Source organism: Apodemus sylvaticus, chromosome 1, assembly GCF_947179515.1.
Source record: "Apodemus sylvaticus chromosome 1, mApoSyl1.1, whole genome shotgun sequence".
Lineage (NCBI taxonomy): Eukaryota > Metazoa > Chordata > Mammalia > Rodentia > Muridae > Apodemus > Apodemus sylvaticus.
In genome coordinates, this window is record NC_067472.1 from 144,919,662 (window position 1) to 144,940,088 (window position 20,427).

General features: G+C 46.2%; 1 protein-coding gene across 1 annotated transcript in view; it reads right to left on the bottom strand.

The window, feature by feature from the left end:
• Positions 1-20,427, bottom strand: part of Otud7a (OTU deubiquitinase 7A) — a 133,443-nt gene that overhangs the window by 58,893 nt on the left and 54,123 nt on the right. The window contains exon 4 of the mRNA XM_052178464.1: positions 217-399. Coding sequence (XP_052034424.1) covers positions 217-399 — 183 coding nt within the window. The remainder of the gene's footprint in view (positions 1-216; positions 400-20,427) is intronic.

Consider the following 20,427-nt stretch of genomic DNA (forward strand, 5'->3'; position numbering starts at 1 on the left):
GTAACTGGAGGGCTGGAGATGGCTGTCGGGAAGGAATCTCCAACAGGTCACTGGCCTCTGAAGGCTCCAGTCACACTCTCCTGCTTTCCAGAGATGGGAGTCACAGATGCTGCATTTTAGCCTACTGTGAGGAGCAAGGCATTGAGGGGCCAGTTTGCCTCAGTTTGGTGATATCGACCACACTGGTCTCCCACTGGCATGCCCCTGGTCTGGTACCTTGGGCAATATCGTCCTGCCTCTGCAGGCAAGGCCGCTCCACCTTGTGCCCAGGCTGGGGCAGTTCTCGCTCGGGCTGCCTGGCGCACCTCCCTTCATTGAACACGTGCGGCAGGTTGGCTGTGTGCACCTGTCGGAGTTGCTCATAGTCGCTGAGTGCAGCTGTCAGGTCCCAGTTTTTACCTGTGGATAAGAAACAACAGGAGATTATAACAGGAATGGAGGAATCCTGGCTTTCCTGGAGAAAAGGTGTTAGTTAGCATGTTGATGAGCAGTGTCTGAAAGTAGAGTGTACACACACACACACACACACACACACACACACACACACACCTGTAAACATTATGTCTTTAATGGCCACCAAAATTTTGCAGCGCTTAGTGAGAGGTGTACCAGAGGAGAAAACTCAGGCCACACAGCACTGGGTTTGGACACTTGAAAAGGAAGTGGGAAGCTTTCAGGTCAGGTTTGAGGAACAGCATGGCTGAGTTTCCGAGCTGCTGCACACAATGCCACATGCTGACTTTGGGGACTGCTGCTCTGGGATGAAAATGGTCACCCTTCCAAGGTCTATGTCAAGGTACTAAGAGGGCGGAAACCTAATCTGACAGTAGTGTTCTGAGGTGCAGTATCTGGGGACAAGTACATTAGGTCATTAGAGTGGAGTCCCCACAACCAGATTCTGCTAGCTTTATGAGAAGAGAATACTTGTGCACATGTACAGGCATGCAAAGATGTACACATTCACAAACATGTGTATAGACACATACTCATGAACACACATGTATAGACACACACAGATAAACACATACATACACACATACACACACTGCACATGTATACACACACAGATACACACACATGAACAGATATATACATACTCACACATGTATAGACATACATACGTACAAATTATACACACATTCATGGCACACATATATACACACACAGTCACACACATTTTTGTCATGACATGATGCATCCTGGAACACCCATTGCAAGTTCCACCCACACTGGTGGAACTTATCGCTGCTAAAATTAGAGAGGAGATCTGGGAGGGGGGAGAAGCAGAAGGATAGAACATTACTGAGATATACCACAGGAAATGAACTTAACCGTCGAAAGAAAAGAGAGAGAAGAGAGAACAAAAAGCAGATATAGAAGTAACTATTAGTGGATGCAAGCTTTTAAATACCTGAAAGAAAATTTGAGATTAAAAGCTAAGAAAACATAGTGATTGACATTTAAAGTACTCATTTTAAAGTAGAATGCATGATACAACCAATCCTATTTCCTAAAGCATCATGGGAGCAGGCTTAACACAGTATTTAAGGAAATGAAATGAATTTTTGTCATATGTAAGACATAGTGGTGCAGGCCTGACAACCCAGATACCTGGCAGGTTGAGGCAGGAGGATTGCACTTTAAAGGCCTGCCTCAGGTAAAAAGGGAGTTGAGCATTAGTCTGAGTAGCTCTCTGAGACTATCTCAAAATAAAAAGTGTGTGTGTGTGTGTGTGTGTGTGTGTGTGTGTGTGTGTGTGTAGGGAAGCTGTGGATGTAGCTCAGGCATAATACTGGGGAAACATGCCCAAATCTTTAGGTTTAATATATACAGCCAAAAAAATTTTTAACATCTAAAGCAAAGCTACTTTTAAAGGACACTATATGATGGCCACCAGACAACAATACAATGCCAACAGCAATGCCAATACTAATACCAATAAGATCCTGCCCTTGTAACAACATGGAATTCAGGCCTAAGTCATTAAATAAGACTAGGAAAGCAACCTGGCTGGTCTTAAGGGCTCAATTTTCAGCAGAGGTGGCTCACCGTTTTTCATTTTCTGTATTTGTGAGGTTCTGCCCCCTGGAAAGGAGAGGCTGTCCCTCCCCTTTGCAGACCTCCACAGCACACCCTACCCCTCCTGGGCTGTTGCACACTGACTACCCTTTATCTTCCCCAGGCATGCTAGGACACCTACAACTCAGGACGGCTTCTACCCTCGGAGCCTGCTGACACTGAGACTAGCCAAGCCCAAATATGTTTGTCTGCTCTGTCCCCTCTTTCTCACAGAAACTACAAGAAGGGCCTCTCATCCCTCCCCTTCCTCACTAACCTGGTACTTCCATGTGCTGGGCCTCATGATTCATGAACAGACTTCCTACAACACTCGTCTGTGTTTGCACACTCAAAGCCAATTCTAGGCATAGATGAAAGCTCAAGACAGAAACAGCTACATATGGAACTTAAAAGTTAAAAGGTGGGAATTACCACAAGGCTCTGACACAGACACATGGGCATAAATGATTCCTGAGAGTGCTGTAAGTGGGGGCAGATCCGTAGTCTGGGCACAGAACCTACGGCCTCATACAGACCAAGCAGGTGTTCTACACTGCACTCCAGTTGTGCAGAGCAGATTCTAGTATGTCATCAAACAACCTGAGGATCAGTCGGCCTGAGCTCCTGCTTTCCACTGGCTGCAAACTTCCTGATACTCTGGAATGCTACCCTCGACCCCCTCACAACTGAAAAACTCAGTCTCAGGAATACCACCTCATCCCTGCTCACCACCACAGACAGAACTCCACCTTGAGGCTGGGTGGGATACCCTCCTCCAGCCTCACGGGGATGGCGAAAGCAGGATACAGCCCAGAGACAGTGCTTCATGACTAGTAAACTGGATATAAACGAACAAGCTCGAACAAATAGCCTTCATATGTAATGATAAAACTAAGACAACATAAAGGAATAGAACATTACAATTGTATTAATAAAATACATTTATAATTTATAAATTATAACCCAAAGATAAACTACAGAGGATTATCTTTAAACGTGGGAAACATACCCATCCATCTATCTCGCCAGAACGAGGAGATAAGAATGGATTGATTCATATCCTTCCTCATGCTGACCTCCAGGTGAGCCAGCACCATTTGCTGAAAAGGTTATCTTTTTTCCACTGGATGGTTTCAGCTCCTTTGTTGAAGATCAAGTGACCATAGGTGTGTGGATTCATTTCTGGGTCTTCAATCCTATTCCGTTGATCTACCTGCCTGTCACTGTACCAACATCATGCAGTTTTTTTTAAAATCACTATTGCTCTGTAGTATTGCTTGAGGTCTGGGATACTGATTCCCCCAGAAGTTCTTTTACTGTTGAGAATAGTTTTAGCTATCCTGGGTTTTTTGTTATTCCAGATGAATCTGAGAATTGCTCTTTCTAGCTCTATGAAGAACTGAGTTGGGATTTTGATGGGGATTGCATTGAATCTGTATATTGCTTTTGGCAAGATGGCCATTTTTACTATATTAATTCTGCTAATCCACGAGCATGGAAGATTTTTCCATTTTCTGAGGTCTTCTTCGACTTCCTTCTTCTGAGACCTTAAGTTCTTGTCATACAGATCTTTCACTTGTTTGGTTAGAGTCACACCAAGATACTTTATATTGTTTGTGGCTATTGTAAAGGGTGTCATTTCCCTAATTTCTGTCTCAGCCTGCTTATTCTTTGAGTATAGGAAGACTACTGATTTGCTTGAGTTGATTTTATAACCAGCCACTTTGCTGAAGTTGTTTGTCAGTTGTAGGAGTTCTCTGGTGGAGTTTTTTGGGTCACTTAATTATACTATCATATCATCTGCAAGCTCAACTCCAAGTGGATCAAGGACCTCCACACAAAGCCAGACACTCTGAAGCTAATAGAAAAGAAAACTGGGGAAGACCCTTGAGGACATCGGTACAGGGGGAAAGTTCCTGAACAGAACACCAATAGCTTATGCTCTAAGATCAAGAACTGACAAATGGGACCTCATAAAATTACAAAGTTTCTGTAAGGCAAAGGACACTGTCAAAAAGACAAAATGGCAACCAACAAATTGGGAAAAGATCTTCACCAACCCTACATCCGACAGAGGGCTAATATGCAATATATACAAAGAACCCAAGAAGTTAGACCCCAGAGAACCAAATAACCCCATTAAAATGGGGTACAGAGCTAAATAAAGAATTTTCACCTGAAGAACTTCGAATGGCTGAGAAGCACCTTAAGAAATGTTCTGCATCATTAGTCATTAGGGAAATGCAAATCAAAACAACCCTGAGATTTCACCTCACACAGTCAGAATGGCTAAGATTAAAAACTCAGGAGACAGCAAGTGTTGGTGAGGATATGAAGAAAGAGGAACACTCCTCCACTGCTGGTGGGATTGCAAGAGGGTACAACCACTCTGGAAATCAGTCTGGCGCTTCCTCAGAAAACTGGGCACGGCACTTCAGGAATACTCCGCTATACCACTCTTGGGCATATACCCAGAGGATTCTTCGGCATGCAATAAGGACACATGCTCCATTATGCTCATAGCAGCCTTATTTATAATAGCCAGAAGCTGGATGTCCCTCAATGGAGGAATGGATACAGAAAATGTGGTATATTTACACAATGGAATACTACTCAGCAATTAAAAACAATGAATTCATGAAATTCTTAGGCAAATGGTTGGAATTGGAAAATATCATCCTAAGTGAGGTAACTCAATCACAAAAGAACACACATGGAATGCAGTCACTAATAAGTGTATATTAGCCCAGAAGCTCTGAATACCCAAGACACAACTCACATATCAAATCATTCTCAAGAAGGAAGAAGGCCCTAGAGAAGTGGGAGGGGTTGATTGGGGAACGGGCAGAGGGAAGAGGGCTTATGGGATTTATGGGGAGGGTGGAACCGGGAAAGGGAAAATCATTTGGAATGTAAACAATGTATATAGAAAATTAAAAAAAATCTATCTCACCAGGCTACATAGTATCTCTGAAGGGCACACCAGGGAGTTTACACTCATCACGTTCTTTGTTTGAAGAGTCAATGTCATAATCGCTTACTAAACTAGCTTTTATGTTTGATTCCTGAGCCCTAAGTAGAAGCCTGTGACTCGCAGTGTCACACTCGTGCAGAATACGGTGAGGTTAATTAGTTAACTTATCTGTTTGCAGCACTGGGGAGGGAACCCAGGACCTTGCACATACCTGGCAATCACTCTACTACTGAACTAGGAACCCTGTTAGAAAAGCTGGTCTTAGTTATCTTTATCTGGAGAAGAAAGCCCAAACAACCAGGTTTGAAAAGAGAGATCAATTTGGAGGGAAGGAGCTCCGAGGCTGAAACCTTCTGCCATCCTGGACCCTGCTCTGTACACACCAGGCAGCAAGGGTCCCTCAGGACACCCCAGGATCTCAAATGAATCGGAATGCCAGACAAGTGCCTACCTGGGATACGCTTGCAACTCATACATCAAAGGCTTATTTCAAAACAAAACAAAACCAAACAAAAATAGAAAAGAGTACAGGCACAATGTTTGCAGAGTGGGAAGGCATTCCGAGCACGGAACTGTGTAGTTATCAAATAGAGATATAAAGAACCAATTGAAATAACCCAGTTTCTAACCAATATTGATAAAATTAATCAGCTAATTTTCCCTCTTTGGAAAATATTTTTCTTTTTCTATTAACATATTTATTCATTTGTATCCCGATTGTAGCCCCCCTCCTGCCAGTCCCTCCTTATAAGCCCCTCCCGTTCCCCTTCTCCTCTGACAAGTACCCTCCTGGGTACTAACCCACCTGGCATCACTGCAGGACTAGGCACAACCTCTCCCACTGAGGCCAGACAAGGCGGCCCACTAAGGGGAATAGGATCCACAGGCAGGCGACACAGTCAGAGACAGCCCTGCTTCAGTTGTTGGGGGACCCCGTGTGAAGATCAAGCTGCACATCTGCTGCATGTGATCAGTTAATTTTTATAGAAATATAGAGAGGGAAATAATACCACTGACTATCTGAGCTGATTCCCTGGAGGCTGGAGGCTAGCCGGTCCCCTCCATTTGGAATTGAAATGACCATGTCGATAGTCTGCTTAGTAATAGGAATAGGGAACTTTAAATCTAAAAACACTGTGTAATATTCCACTGCCAACCCTGTTCTGGATACACAGAGTATCCCGGTGTCCACTCTCAACCCTCTGTGAATTGCATTTGTCTTGTCACTCTGCTGACACAGCACTTTCCCCCACTTCCCTGATATCCACATGACAAGTCAGCTGTCCCCACTCAAGGCAGTCAGTCTGCATTTCCCCTCCGCTACCCTCCTCCGTGCACCCCCTTCCTGCTGTGTGGCTCCTCCTCCTCCTCCTCCACTTCTGGACACTTAGTTCTCAGTGCCAGATCAGGACTCTGGCCTGACAGGAAACACTCCCTCCTTCTGACTGGGAAGTATCCAGGCATAAGAGGAGGGCTGCTGGGTGCTGGCTTTACCCGGCTCCTAACACTCTGGATGCCAATATGGTGGGGTATGGAGTTGTGGCAACCTTGCAAACAAATGTGAGAATGTTCATGAAGAAAAGTCTAACATCTAAGAACATCTAGAAACAAACAAACAAAAATGAGGGCCTGAATGCACTCCTGCCATTGACCACCACTCAGCTCTGTTACGTTGGTGCACACCTGTAACCCCAGAGTGAGGCTGTGGCAGGAGGGTAATGAAAATGAGGTCAGCCTAGGTTTCATGGTGTATTTCATGCTAGCTTCATCTCTATCACAAAAGTAAAGCAAGGTCATGATTTGTATGTGTGTGTATAAGATATATGCAGCTCTGTGTAAAAATAAATACAATGATTGATTATAAATATATATAACTCCATATATACACAGACATGTGTATACATAATTATACACAATTGACTTTTATATACTCTTATTACTTGCATCCAATATATTCTTAAATACTAAGAGGAAGTCAGGACAGAGAATTCCAGTGGGACCTAAGTGCTGTGTAGGGTCACAGGGTCCACTGGGACACCTAAGAGAGGTTGATATCTAAGATTGTGAGGATGATTCAAGAAGCCTCTGGTAGAGTCTCACTTCAGCTTGAGACCCAGAAGAGTGAACAGTCTCTTGGTGAAGATCCAGGTCAGGAGCTCATATAGGACAAACCTAGCAGCCAAGTCACCCAGCAGGTTGGGGCTGTGCAGGTACAGGTGCAGGTCACAAGGAGTGTGTGCAGGGAGGTGGAGGGGGGAGGTGTGGCCAGGATGCTGACAGAAGCTGTAGGTGGGAGGATGAGCAACAAAGGCATTCTAGATAAAGGTGGTATCTGGCAAATGTGATTTGAATAGCTATGGCCCCCATGGACTCAGGCGCTTGAAGGCTTGGCCCATAGGGAGTGGCACTATTAGGGGGTGTGGCCTTGTTGGAGGAAGGGTGTCACTTTGGAGGCATGTTTTGAAGTCTCCTATGCTCAGTTTGTACAGTCTCAAGCGATACAGCCTGTGGATCAAGATGTAGAAGTGTTGGCTCCTTCGGCATCATGTCTGCCTACACACTGTCACGCTTCCTGCCGAGACAACAATGGACTGAACCTCTGAATCTGTTAAACCAGCCCCAATTAAGTGTTTTCTTTCATAAGAGTTGCCGTGATTATGTTGCCTATTCACAGCAATAGAGTCTAAACTAAGACAGTAAGCTTTTCAGTTTAGAAAGATAATGTTCATTTAAGAAAAATGACTGGAGAAACAGCAGAGGCTGGGTCGGAGAAACACTGGAGCTTGCAAGGAGCTTAGGAGCTGACTGTAGCAGATCGTAGGACACACTGGGAGGCCTCACCGGCAAGAATGGAGATGAAGGGTCTGGCTGTAAGGGTGGACTCTCAAGGGGAAGGGAAGAGACATGTTCAGGGAAGGGCATGCAGACTCCAAGCTAGGTGCATTACTTGGCTTCCGTTCACCCCAACATGACTCTAGGAGGGATTCCATTTATCCTGTTCATTTTGTTTTCCGAAGCAGAAGGACAAAGAAGGCACGAGGAAGAGGAGGAAGGATAGAGACTGGACAGCCGGCTGCTGTGATGGGGCGAAGCCACTGGCTTGAGCGTTTATACATCCACTTCTTCTAACAGTTCACTTAGAATTTAAATGAAAGCCTCAGCTTAACTCACACACTGAGTGAACAGCTTAAACACCCGTCAAGCTAGAACAAGGTTGTGTATTCAACAGCCAGCCCTGCAGTGACAGAGAGCAGCATTTCCTATGTCGGAGCAGGCTGAGTGGTGAGCTGTCCTCTGAATCACACCTGTCCATGGTGGGGCAGCCCTGCGCGAGTGAGCGAGCTCCCTCTGTGACACTGGGAAATGGGTCTCTCTTGTTTTGTAGTTTTGGCAACACCTGGAAAAACTAGTTGAGGTACAAATGTAAGGAACATTATACATTTCATGGTTTTAAAAGTAAAAACCAACACGGGCTAGAAATGGTTTCTTTGGTTCCTCAGAGGTCTAGCTGGCATTAGGAGGCAAAAGGTAGACATATCCTACTGGGAGTTGGCCACAGGAGCCAAGGCTGCAGGCGGGATGGCATGGCACCCTCGCTGGGAGTGAACAGTTCTGATGTATCTGCAGCTGCTTGTCTCGTGGTTGTCATCATTGTAGTGACAGGAGTCCTGTAACCAGCATCAGTGACCCATGCTCTGCCAGTCACTCAACACTCAACACTATTCAGTTCTTTCTGTCTTCTTTTTCTTCTTGGTACTGGGATGTCATAACCCCTAGTATGAAACTTATACAGTGTTTACTGACACATATTAGTTGAGTGTATCGGTGGGACTCGCTGTGATCTTTCTACACACACAGCATGCTCTGATCAGATACGACCTGCTTTTTCCACTTTCCTTCCTTCATACCCTTCCTGATTTCTAGGAGTCCCTGTTGTACACTTTCTGGCTTTTCTGAGAGGGAACATGTGACACTTGTTTTCTACCTGGCCTTTTTCACTTAATGTCTCTCAGCTCCACCCACACCCTGCACATGACAGGCCTCACTCTTCCCCGTGTGTCCTTGCCTCACTCTGCTTACCCCACCACACAGGCAGGCTCCTGGGCTCCTGGACTGATCCTGCATCCTTGGTGTCTAGTTGCCACAGCCCTTTGGCTCCATCTCTCTTTTATCCCTCATGGCTCTTTTCCTCTTCTTGTGAAAGGCTAAAGCTCTGAGACACATATCTCCACTTCCCCTAAGCTACTCAAGAGTGTCATCTGTATACTGACATCCCTGGAGGCTGGCCTTTCCACAACCCTTTTTTCTCCTGTGCTGGGGATCTATTCCTGGGCTTTACAGTTCTCTGAAAGTTCTCCACAACAGAGCTTGTCATCACGACTTCCTAGAAAAATTCTCCATTCTCACGACCCATTCCTTACTCAGTGGCTTAACTTAGCTTCTCAAGCCACGGCAGGAGCTTTGTCCACACTGTGGCTGTGCTGGGATCCCACTTTGTCACAGTGGGAGTAAAGCAAGTACCTTTTAGAGAAGGTAGCATCTCTGATTTCTCCCTTTCTTCCCACCTGGTGGGCCCTGCTGCCTGCTCTCCATGGAAGCCAACTAGCCTTGTAGCCAAGTCTCACTCTTTTTCTCTCCTCTGAGGTCCCAGAAATGGAAACTTCTATTTCTCTAGTAACTTCAGAGTCCTCTGCATTGCCACCTGGCCTATTACAGCATATCCTGGGGTGCCAGCCTCTGCTGATCTCTTTGTCTGGCCAACCAGAGAGAACTTCCTACCATGGGGCCTTAATACTCGCTGACCCTTCAGCTAGGAATCTCTGTCCCCCAAACACCTGCGCTACTTCCCCTAGTTTTGGTGGACTCTCCTGAGATATAGCATCTGCTCCCTCTTTTAAATTTAGATGTCACACACCCTGGCATCCAGCAGCATCAAGAAATGCCTGCACACCTGACACCCTGAAGGAACTCTATTGAAACCTGCTCGGCAACTCGGTTCACATAGAAAGACATAAGGTACATGTTTCTCAGAAGCAGAGTGAGTCTGAGAGTATACACTCATCTGCTTAAACAGCGACTGCTATGCAGCAAGGACAAGGCAACTACATTTCATACCACACAGATGGGTCCCAGGAACATGCTCTAGCGGGAGAGAAGAGTGATGCTAGAGAGCCTTAGGCTCTTAGCTTTCATCTCTGAAGTTTAAACAGCATACAGTTACAGAGATAGGTGTGCATGATCAAGCTCTGAAGGGAAGCAAGGGAGAAAAGCAAAGATGCAGGGGGCTTGGCTGCCTGTGCTGATGCGGCGGCTAGGAAGAGACATAAGGGGTCCCAGTGTCTATGACTAAGCCTTCAAAACTGCAGTACTGGTGAAGCCTTCAAAACTGCAGTGCTGGGGTAAAGGCGAAGCTTGGTGGGCATCTGCCTGGTATGTGCGAGGCCCTGGGTTCAATACTTACCGCTACAAACAACAGCAACTACAAACTCTAACCGCCAAAATGAAAGGCAAACCTGTAATACTGAAATCATTTTGTTGTATATAACTTGGTGCCATCTTGGTAGTTTTATTTATTCTACTTTCATACGATACATCTCTACTGCAGCCTCCTCCCCTCCATTCCTCCACATTTCCCTATCCCATCCTTCCCTCTCCTCCAGACCCACTCCTCCTCCAGTCCCTTTTAGAAAAGAACAGGCCTCCAAGAGATTTCACTGAACATAGCATAACAAGATCCATAAGAGTAGGTACAGACCCTCATACCATGGCTGGATGAGACAAGCCAGTATGAAGAAGAGGGTTGCAAGAGCAGGCAAAAGAATCAAACACACCCCCACTCCCACTGTTGGGAGTCCCACAGAAACTGCAAACCAAGCAGCCTCAATGTATAGCAGAGGCCCTGGCAGCCACCTTAACATGAAATAGAAACAATGAACCAGGGTCAGTTAAGCTGTGGCAATCAGTAGAGCGCACACCCCTGGTCATTTGCTTACTCCTTCTGCACACGGCAGAAGTCCAGGCTAGCAGTGGCTCTGCTCCACACAGTCATCCGGGAATGTGTGCATGTGCACACACAGGTATGATGTGCCACCTTCAAAATGAACGGCCCACTCGGCCAGGAAAGGAAGAATCCAAGGGCATAGTTTGTCCTGTAGCTCAGTGTGGTCTTTCCTGTGCTGTGTCTCCCCATATAAGCTGCCAAGGCTGGGCTGGAATGTTTGTGCTGTTCTTCATAGCATTCCACTGACACACGATGTTCAAAGAGCCTGAGAAATGAGAACGAGGGGCTTGCGTAGGGAGAAGAAGGGTGGCTTTGGGAAACAGCCTGTTCCTTACATCTAAACACCCAGAAGATGGGGAATTAATCAGAATGCCATCAACCTAAGAAATGACTCGAATATATGATACTCAATACCAATTCCTGTGTATGTGCACATATTGAAAGCATGTATACAACACATGTATGTACATATGCACACATACATTGATACACTGTATGCTTATTCTGTACATGAAAACTGATATGAGAGATACCAAAGTTTCCTTGGAATTCTCTCTAAAGTCCATGGTGATGAGTGACCTTCATTTTCTCATTTTATTCTTCAACAAACTCACACGGATGTTAGAAAATCCACAGGGCTTAAGTTCATGTGTCTGGTAGACATGATTTGTTCATCTGGATAACAGTTGGCTTCTTTTCTTATGGTTTCCTTGAGACAGGGTCTTGCTATGTAGCCCAGGCAGGCCTTAAACTGCAATCCTTCTGCCTCAGCCTCCGAAGCACTGGGATGACTGGTTCTGTGTGACCATGCCCAGTTTGACTTTAACTTTAATGTTCACATCGCCAAATGAAAATGAACTTTGGGTTCAATCATTTTGTATTGCTTATTAAATAATATTGAAAGGGAATCAATAACACATTTCAGCACTGGATGTGATGGTAGGCATTCTGAGGCAATCTTTAAGGAAAGCACTGAAATTGTCAATTTGGCAACAATATGAAGTACAATTTAATGATTGCTATATTAACTGGTCTGTTAAAAAGGTTTAGTTTATTTCCAATTATATGTACTTGCACGAATATGAGCACGTGAGTGCTGGGGTCCCTGCAGGCCTGGCTCATCAGAGCCCCTGGGGCTGGCACTTCTTATAGGCACTTGTAAGGAGCCTGACATTGGTGCTGGGAACTGGATTCAGGTCCCCTGCAAGAACACGCATACCCAAATTTGCATTTCCCTGATGACTAAGGATGTTGAATATTTCTTTAGGTGCTTCTCAGATATTTGGTGTTCCTCAGTTGAGAATTCTTTATTTACCCCATTTTTTAAATAGGGTTATTTGGTTCTCTGGAGTCTAACTTCTTGAGTTCTTTGTATATATTGGATATTAGCCCTCTATCAGATGTAGTATTGGTAAAGATCTTTGTTCAGTCTGCTGGTTGCTGTTTTTGTCCTATTGACAGTGTCCTTTGCCTTATAGAAGCTTTGCAATTTTATGAGGTACCATTTGTTGATTCTAGATCTTAGAGCATAAGCTACTGGTGTTCTGTTCAGGAACTTTCCCCCTATGCCCATGTGATCGAGGCTCTTCCCTATTTTCTCCTCTACAAGTTTCAGTGTATCTGGCTTTATGTGGAGGTCTTGATCCACTTGGACTTGAGCTTTGTACAAGGAGATAAGAATGGGTTGATTTGCATTTTTCTACATGCTGACCTCTAGTTGGGAGGAGATACATAGAAAAAGTGTGGAACAGAGACTGAAGGGAAGGCCATCCAGAGATTGCCCTACCTGGGGATCTACCCCATATACTGTCACCAAATCTAGACACTAATGTGGATGCCAACAAGTGCTTGCCTGATATAGCTGTCTCCTGAGAGGCTCTGCCAGTAACTGACAAATACAGAGGTGGGTGCTCCCAGCCAACCATTGGACTGAGCACAAGGTCCCCAATGGAGGAGCTAGAGAAAGGACCCAAGGAGCTGAAGGAGCTTGCAGTCCCATAGGAGGAACAACAATATGAACCAACCAGTACTCCCAGTGCTACCACCAGTGCTACCAGGGAGTAAACCACCAACCAAAGAGTACACATGGAGGGACTCATGGCTCCAGCTGCATATGTAGCAGAGGATGGCCTTGTTGGGCATCAAAGGGAGGAGAGGTCCTTGGCCAGTGTAGGGGAATGCCAGGACAGAGACATGGGAGTGAGTGAGTTGGCGAGCAGGGGAAAGAGGGGATGGGGTAGGGTGTTTTTGGAGGGGAAACCAGAAAGGGCATAACATCTGAAATGTAAATAAAGAAAATATTAATAAAAAATAAAAAGAATGCGCATGCTCTAGACTACCAAGCCATTGCACCAGTCTTGAATAGGTGTATTTTATGCTAAACAAAGCAATAATTTTGATATAAGAAGTTTCAATTTGGTCATATGTCTTAAAGAAATAAAAGGAAAGCAGGTTACAATTAGATAGAGTTGTAGATGCTAACTCTGTTGACAGAGTCGCACAAGTTAAATCGCTTTATTATTATGTGAATGTCTAAGTGCTTATGTACATATTGAGAACATGTATCTACGATCCCCACCCAAGCTTATAAACAGCATGGTTTCCAAGTCTTTGCATTTGTTTGTCTTCTCTACATTTAGAATACAATTAGTCTAAGTGACTGTGCAAATGCAGGCAGAGAGAAACACTTTCACAGAAGCATAAGAAATAGCTAAACGGAACAGCCAGAAGCTACAGGCAAGGACGTAAACAAGAATATTGTGCCTGGTGGCCCTGGGTCACTTAACAGTACAGGAAGACACTCCTGGTGTTGATGACATAAAGATGAATGAAGACTACTTCTGTAATCAGCGTTTTGTAATCAGCTGTTAATGGGCTGAGCATGTAGGGGACAGCTGTGGTGACCAAAGATGGCTGAGAGGTATGTGTGGAGGGACAAGGAGTCTGCAAAGGGGTTATACACCTATCATCTGTGAGTAAGGGGATGGGGCCTTCTCAAAGGGGAAGGAGAAAGGCAGTGAAGAGCACAGCACATCCAAGGGACAGATGATTTGCAAAGCTTCATCAGTGACAGCACTGGACAGATCGGGACTGTGCAAGGAAATACAGACATGACCACAAGGTGGCAGTAGAACACACAGCTTTCCTGGAGATGCTCAGACAAGCATTCTCTGGAAAGATGCCCACAGTAGGAGTGGGTGCAAGCACAGCAGGGGCCTGAGGGAGAGGGAGGCTGCTGCTCAGAAGGGAAGAAGCACCAGACTCCCAGGAGAGGCAGACTGGAAAAGGAGCCCAGGGGCTGTGGCAGTTCATTTGCCATGTAGACCTGACTCTGCCACAGGTGACAGACAAGCCTCAACTGTGACTCTGGTACATCTCTGACTCTGGGTGACAAGATGAACACCTGAATCTGTAGGCTGAGTGAAGCCTTGCATGGGTGGTTGGGCCACATCCAATTGTCACCTGAGTGGAATGAAAATGTTTACCAGGGATGTGGCCCTGCTGGCAGGGGGGAGCCTGCTGTCACCATTAGCCTTCCTGGTCTCCAGCCTCCTTACCCCTCAGTCCCTGTAACTGCATGTGCTAATACCTCGACTCCCTGTGATGGGTATATCGTGTTCCCTCCTCTCTCTTCCTTTCTCTATGTACATATATGTCAATGTACAGGAAATATGTAGACATAGACTCACAAGCGGAGTCTCCAGGCCAGAGAACTTAGAGTCAAATCAACACAAAGCTGATACCTGTCTTCTTAGTTCCTGGGGAGAGGTTGCGCGCTAGGTAAAAGGCTCTAGATAAGTTCTCAACCTGTGGGTTAGGTTAGGGGCTGCACATGAAATACCTTTTTTTTTTTGAAAATTTACTTTTTTCTCTTATAAATTGCATCTTAAACACAGTTTTCCCTCCCTCCTCTCCTCTCAGTCTCTCCTCCCTACCTCCTCTCTCCCCCAGATCCATTTCATCATTTCCCTTTAGAAAAGAGCAGACCTTCTTGGGATATCAACCGAAGATGCCACAACCAGGGGTGGTGGGGTAGGACTCTGTCTTCTTTGAGAAGCTGGCTTCTAAGAGTTTGCCCATGCTCCAGTGAGTATACAGGGAACACAGACTGGACTAGGTTTTATTTTTTTTCCTTTCTTCCTTTTTTTTTTGAGGGGGCATCACAAGGGTGTGGAGGGGGGCGGACCTGGGAGGACTGGGAAGTGAGTGTGATCAGGGTATATTATGTGAAATTATTAAATAATCCATAAAGATATTATATTGGGGAAAAAGACTAGGCACGTACCCTCATATCAAGGCTGGATGAGGCAACTGAGTAAGGAGAAAAGGATCCCAAAAGCAGGCACAAGAATTAGGGACACCCCCACTTCCACTGTTAGGAGTCTCACAAAAGCAGCAGGCTACACAACTATGTCACATGCACACAGAGAACCTAGGGCAGACCCATGCAGGCTTTCTGGACTATCAGGTACCTTGCACATCAGATATTTACACCACAATTCATAATAGTAGCAACATTTATAGTTATGAAGTAGCAACAAATAATTATATGGATGGGGTTACCATAACATGAGGAACTGTATTAAAGCGTTACAGCATTAGGAAGGCTGACAAGAACTGGCCTAGGTAGTTAACTCTGTTTGTTTGGACTGTGTTTAAGATATCTGGAAATTTAGGGTTAGAGGAATAGATCAGCCTCAAAGCCTTTGCCTAGTATGTGTAAGGCCTTTGACTCCAAGCACCACACAAGGAATCAGAGATGTGAAATCTTGAGTTTGGAGACTGCAGGTTTTTGAGCTAACACATTTCATATTCCAACAAAGAAATAAGCAAGCAAGGGGTCACAGAGTCAACTTTTGGATCAGTTAAACCACACAAGGCCAGCAGGACCAAAATGATAGTCTCCCAGGTAGAGCTTTACACAACACCTAATTTTATAACGTCTCAGATGGGGTGAAAAGAATATTACTTGATTTCAAAGAGAAATGAGTAAGTTCAGGGGATGGGTCTCGCCTACGCAGCCACACCCTTCTGGCGTTCACCCAGGTGTCCAGGCAACGCTATGCTACAACTGCTTCTGTGGAGGTAGGTGGGGGTGGGGGTGTGGGTGAGTGGGAATAGCATGCCATGGAGTAGAGAGCTGTAATTAACCTGTGGTTCAATCTTCTTCTCACTGAGCTGAATCAACCTTCTTTTAGCCGGCCAGCAGCAGCCGTGCTGTTAACCCAACTGGAATGATTTGGATAGTTAATACTGCTCAGAGTGGTGTGTGTGTGTGTGTGTGTATCTGTGTGTGTGTATGTGTGTGTGTGTGTATATGTGTGTGCGTGTGTGTGTGTGTGTGTGTGTGTGTATCTGTGTGTGTGTGTGCTTCCAGGCTGGTGAGATAGTTTTGCTCTGTAACATGCTTGTGTGACCAGATATTGCTCAACCACAGGCCCAGGACAAAGGTACGTAATAATGATTGCCTGAACCTCCCAAACTGTCAGCCCAGGGAAACCTTTCCTTTTTCTAGATCACCTCCTATCTCCTTGGCAGTGATGGAGAACTGACTAACACAACTGAGCCTCCTGGCTTTTGATTTTAAGCTGGTGCTTCATAAGTAAGCCAAACACCGATTCTTCTAAAGCTCAAGAGAATGAAGTCAGTTGTCAGCTCGGATCTGGATCCACACAACAGTGAGAGCATGCTCTGCTGAGGCCTAGGAGGGCTGTCTGCCAAGGACCTCCTTGGGCAGTGCCTGCCCTTACTGTGCATCCAACGCTGTCAGTCTGCATAGGATTTAAGAACCCATTCCTTTCAGCTAAAATTGTTTTAGTTACAATTCCCCAGGCAGTTTGAAAAAAAACTACAGTAAGCGCACACGAAATCCCGGAGATCTGAGAAATAAATCACTGAGTGTGTCTTGGATGTTTGCAAGCTAGCCCCAAGAGGAGTCTTAATATGTCACTTGGAAGAAAAGCCTTACAGCTCTTTCTATCCAGTTTTTACCTGGAAGTCTACCAGCTCTCCTCCTACAGTGTCCATGTACCACAAGGGAGACAATGAAAGCTGTTGACAGCCTCTGGGTCCAAGCCTCTCACCTGGCCCAAGCCTCTCCGTGAAGAGGACTAGCCCATGGGATCCGTAAGCCTAGCGCACAGTTAGCAGCTGTCCGTGGGTGGTGGCCGGCCCATCCACACAACACAAAGGCTGATGGGCTCTAACCATATTTTCTGCTTGTTCAGAATCAAACAAATCCTGCTGAGAGACTGAAGGCATACTCATGTATCAAGTGGGATGGGGGGGGGGAGCTGTGACTGTTCCCACTTCCCAACCTGTCCAGGAGTTGGAGCAGCAGGTTGCAGAGAGAGAGGGAGAGGGAGAGGGAGAGGGAGAGGGAGAGGGAGAGGGAGAGGGAGAGGGAGAGGGAGAGGGAGAGGGAGAGGGAGAGGGAGAGGGAGAGGGAGAGGGAGAGGGAGAGGGAGAGGGAGAGGGAGAGGGAGAGGGAGAGGGAGAGGGAGAGGGAGGAGAGGGAGAGGGAGAGGGAGAGGGAGAGGGAGAGGGAGAGGGAGAGGGAGAGGGAGAGGGAGAGGGAGAGGGGAGAGGGAGAGGGAGAGGGAGAGGGAGAGGGAGAGGGAGAGGGAGAGGGAGAGGAGAGGGAGAGGGGAGAGGGAGAGGGAGAGGGAGAGGGAGAAGGAGAGGGAGAGGGAGAGGGAGAAGGAGAGGGAGAAGGAGAAGGAGAGGGAAAGAGAATAGAACTGTGTTGTATATGGAATGGGAGGGCATACGCTCCTCTCAAAAGAACATGGCCACCAAGGAGGCTATGTCCACTGAAGAGGCTGTGTCTATCCAGGAGGCTCTGTCCATCGAGGAGGCTTGACCAGCACAGAGGCTGAATTTACCTGGAAACTGCCTGCTTAGGAGACCATGTGTACCTATGAGTTATGTCTACCAAATATGCTGCTGCTCTTCTTCTGGGGGTCACTCATCAGGGAGTAAATGTCTACCCAGGAGACCTCAAGTCTCTCTAGGGGCCTCTAACTCTTCTCTGGAGACCCTGTCTACTCAGGAGAACATCTCTATCGAGGAGACTATGTCTACCTAGAGGGTGGTGCCCACCAAGGAGCAATGCTAATGAAGTCAGCAGAAATTCAGGGGTGCCTAGTCTGTGGTAACTAAGGGGTGCCTAGTCTGTGGTAACTAAGGGGTGCCTAGTCTGTGGTAACTAAGGGGTGCCTAGTCTGTGGTAACTAAGGGGTGCCTAGTCTGTGGTAACTAAGGGGTGCCTAGTCTGTGGTAACTAAGAGGTGCCTAGTCTGTGGTAACTGAGGGGTGCCTAGTCTGTGGTAACTAAGGGGTGCCTAGTCTGTGGTAACGAAGGGGTGCCTAGTCTGTGGTAACTAAGGCAACTGAGCAGGTCCACAACAGGTGAGCGCATGCAAAGGGCCCTCCTGAAGGAGGGAGAGCTGCAGCTATCTGGATGTTACATTTTCAGATATTAACAAGGTTGACCATACCATGGTCCTGCACAGTTATGTCATCTGTAGGTGACCTGGAAGGCCAGTCGTGCTCATAGTGCACAGGGTAGGACTGTGGATACTAGATTTTATTTTGGCGACAGAACACTAGACAGCTTTCATCTGGAGAATGTTCTGACATTCCTTAATTTAATTTCTGTGGCTTGATTCATTCATTGCTGGTAGGATACCGAATGCCCAGTTGTGTGCTCAGCTGGACTTGCTTAGTTCAGCACTAGCAGAGGCACAACCTGGACAGTGCCATCCTATCACACGGCCATCGTGACACTTCCTCATCAGACCTTCTGCCATTTTCTCCTGCCTACTGAATTATCACACATTGAGCGGCTCACAACAACACGTGCTTACTTTCTCATGATTCTGAAAACCAGATGTCCAGAGACCTCGGTTAATTTCCTTGTTCCAAGTCTCACAAGGCTGAAGTAAAGGTGTCAGCAGGACTGTGGTCCCTCCTGGCAAAAAAACACCCAGCTCTGTGGCCTGATCCTATCCCGGGTGACTGGGGTATGGAGTTTCTGTTCTGTGCACGATATCAGCTGAAGGTCAGCTTCTAGACACCACTCAGGATCCGTGGCTGGTGGTTCCTCCTCTACTGTCAACAGAGCAATGGAGGGTTGCTTTGCTGTCACACAGTATATCCTCTTACCTCCTGTGTGTCTGCCATCTTCATCTGATTCTAAGAACCCCTGGAATTACCTTGAGTCTACCAGATAAGGGTGCAATTTATGTTGAAATCAAATTATTATCAGTCTAAATTCCACCTGCAGAGTCCTTTTGAAGCACTACCATAGCCTCACTTTATCTGAGGGAGATGTGCCCCAAAACACAGGAGATGTGGGAGATGTCTGCAGCCTGTGGGTGTGCCAAATGCTCTCAGCCAGTCTGAGAAACCTCCACCTTCTTTATTAAGCCAAGAGCCTTTACCTTTCCCCCTCGGGAACACAGACACAGACACAGACACACACACACACACACACACACACACACACACACACACACACACACACACACACACCATGATGTGCAAAGCAAAATGAATGATTCATGTTCTAGTTGGGCTGAAACTGCATAGGGCAAAATCTTATGTTTTTTTCCTGAAATTTTCAATTTAATATTTTCTGCCTGCCATTGATTATGGAAAATGAAAATACAGACAAGAGGGACCCACTGAACCCATGCCAGCACATGGTTCAGTATTAGGGAGCAGAATCTTGGGAGTCATCTTTAGACCTTTGTCCACCAGGTTGGCTTGTGCTGGAGCAAACGGACCAGATAAATGGATCAGTACTGCTCGGTATCTTCACTCTGGCTCAGAATGAGGTGTCAGAGATTCATCCATGCTGAAGCATGCATTACATTTCATTGATTTTCAATGCTGGGCAGTATTCCATTGTATGCATATACTAAGGTGTGCTTATCCACTTACATGCTGAAGGCTGCCATGTTGCTTGCAGATTTTAAAGGTGAACAGAGTTGTCATAATTTTTTTTTATCAGTTAAGTCTCATCTTTCAGAGAGTTTCCAGTGTGAATACAATGTTAACTAGTCAGTCTTAAAACTATAGTAATTCGCTGGAGCTCCGTTGGGGCAGCTCTCTCCTCTTCCAAGGCTGGGCCTGGGAGCTCAGCGTCCGGGTCTCCCAGGATGCTCGGTGCTGTCCTTACCACAAAGCCTGGCAGCATCTGTGTGGGGTGCTCGTCCTGGCAGATGTCCTGCTGGCTTGAGGCCTTTTATTATGGGCTCCTTCCAAGACGGTCATGGCTCCACTGGAACCCACAGCCCGGCTCTAAGCGAGCGGACTCACGGTTTCTCCTGTTTCACCTTGGCTCTCCTCTCTGCACCTCCCAGGGCATGTATCGCAGCATTATGCCATC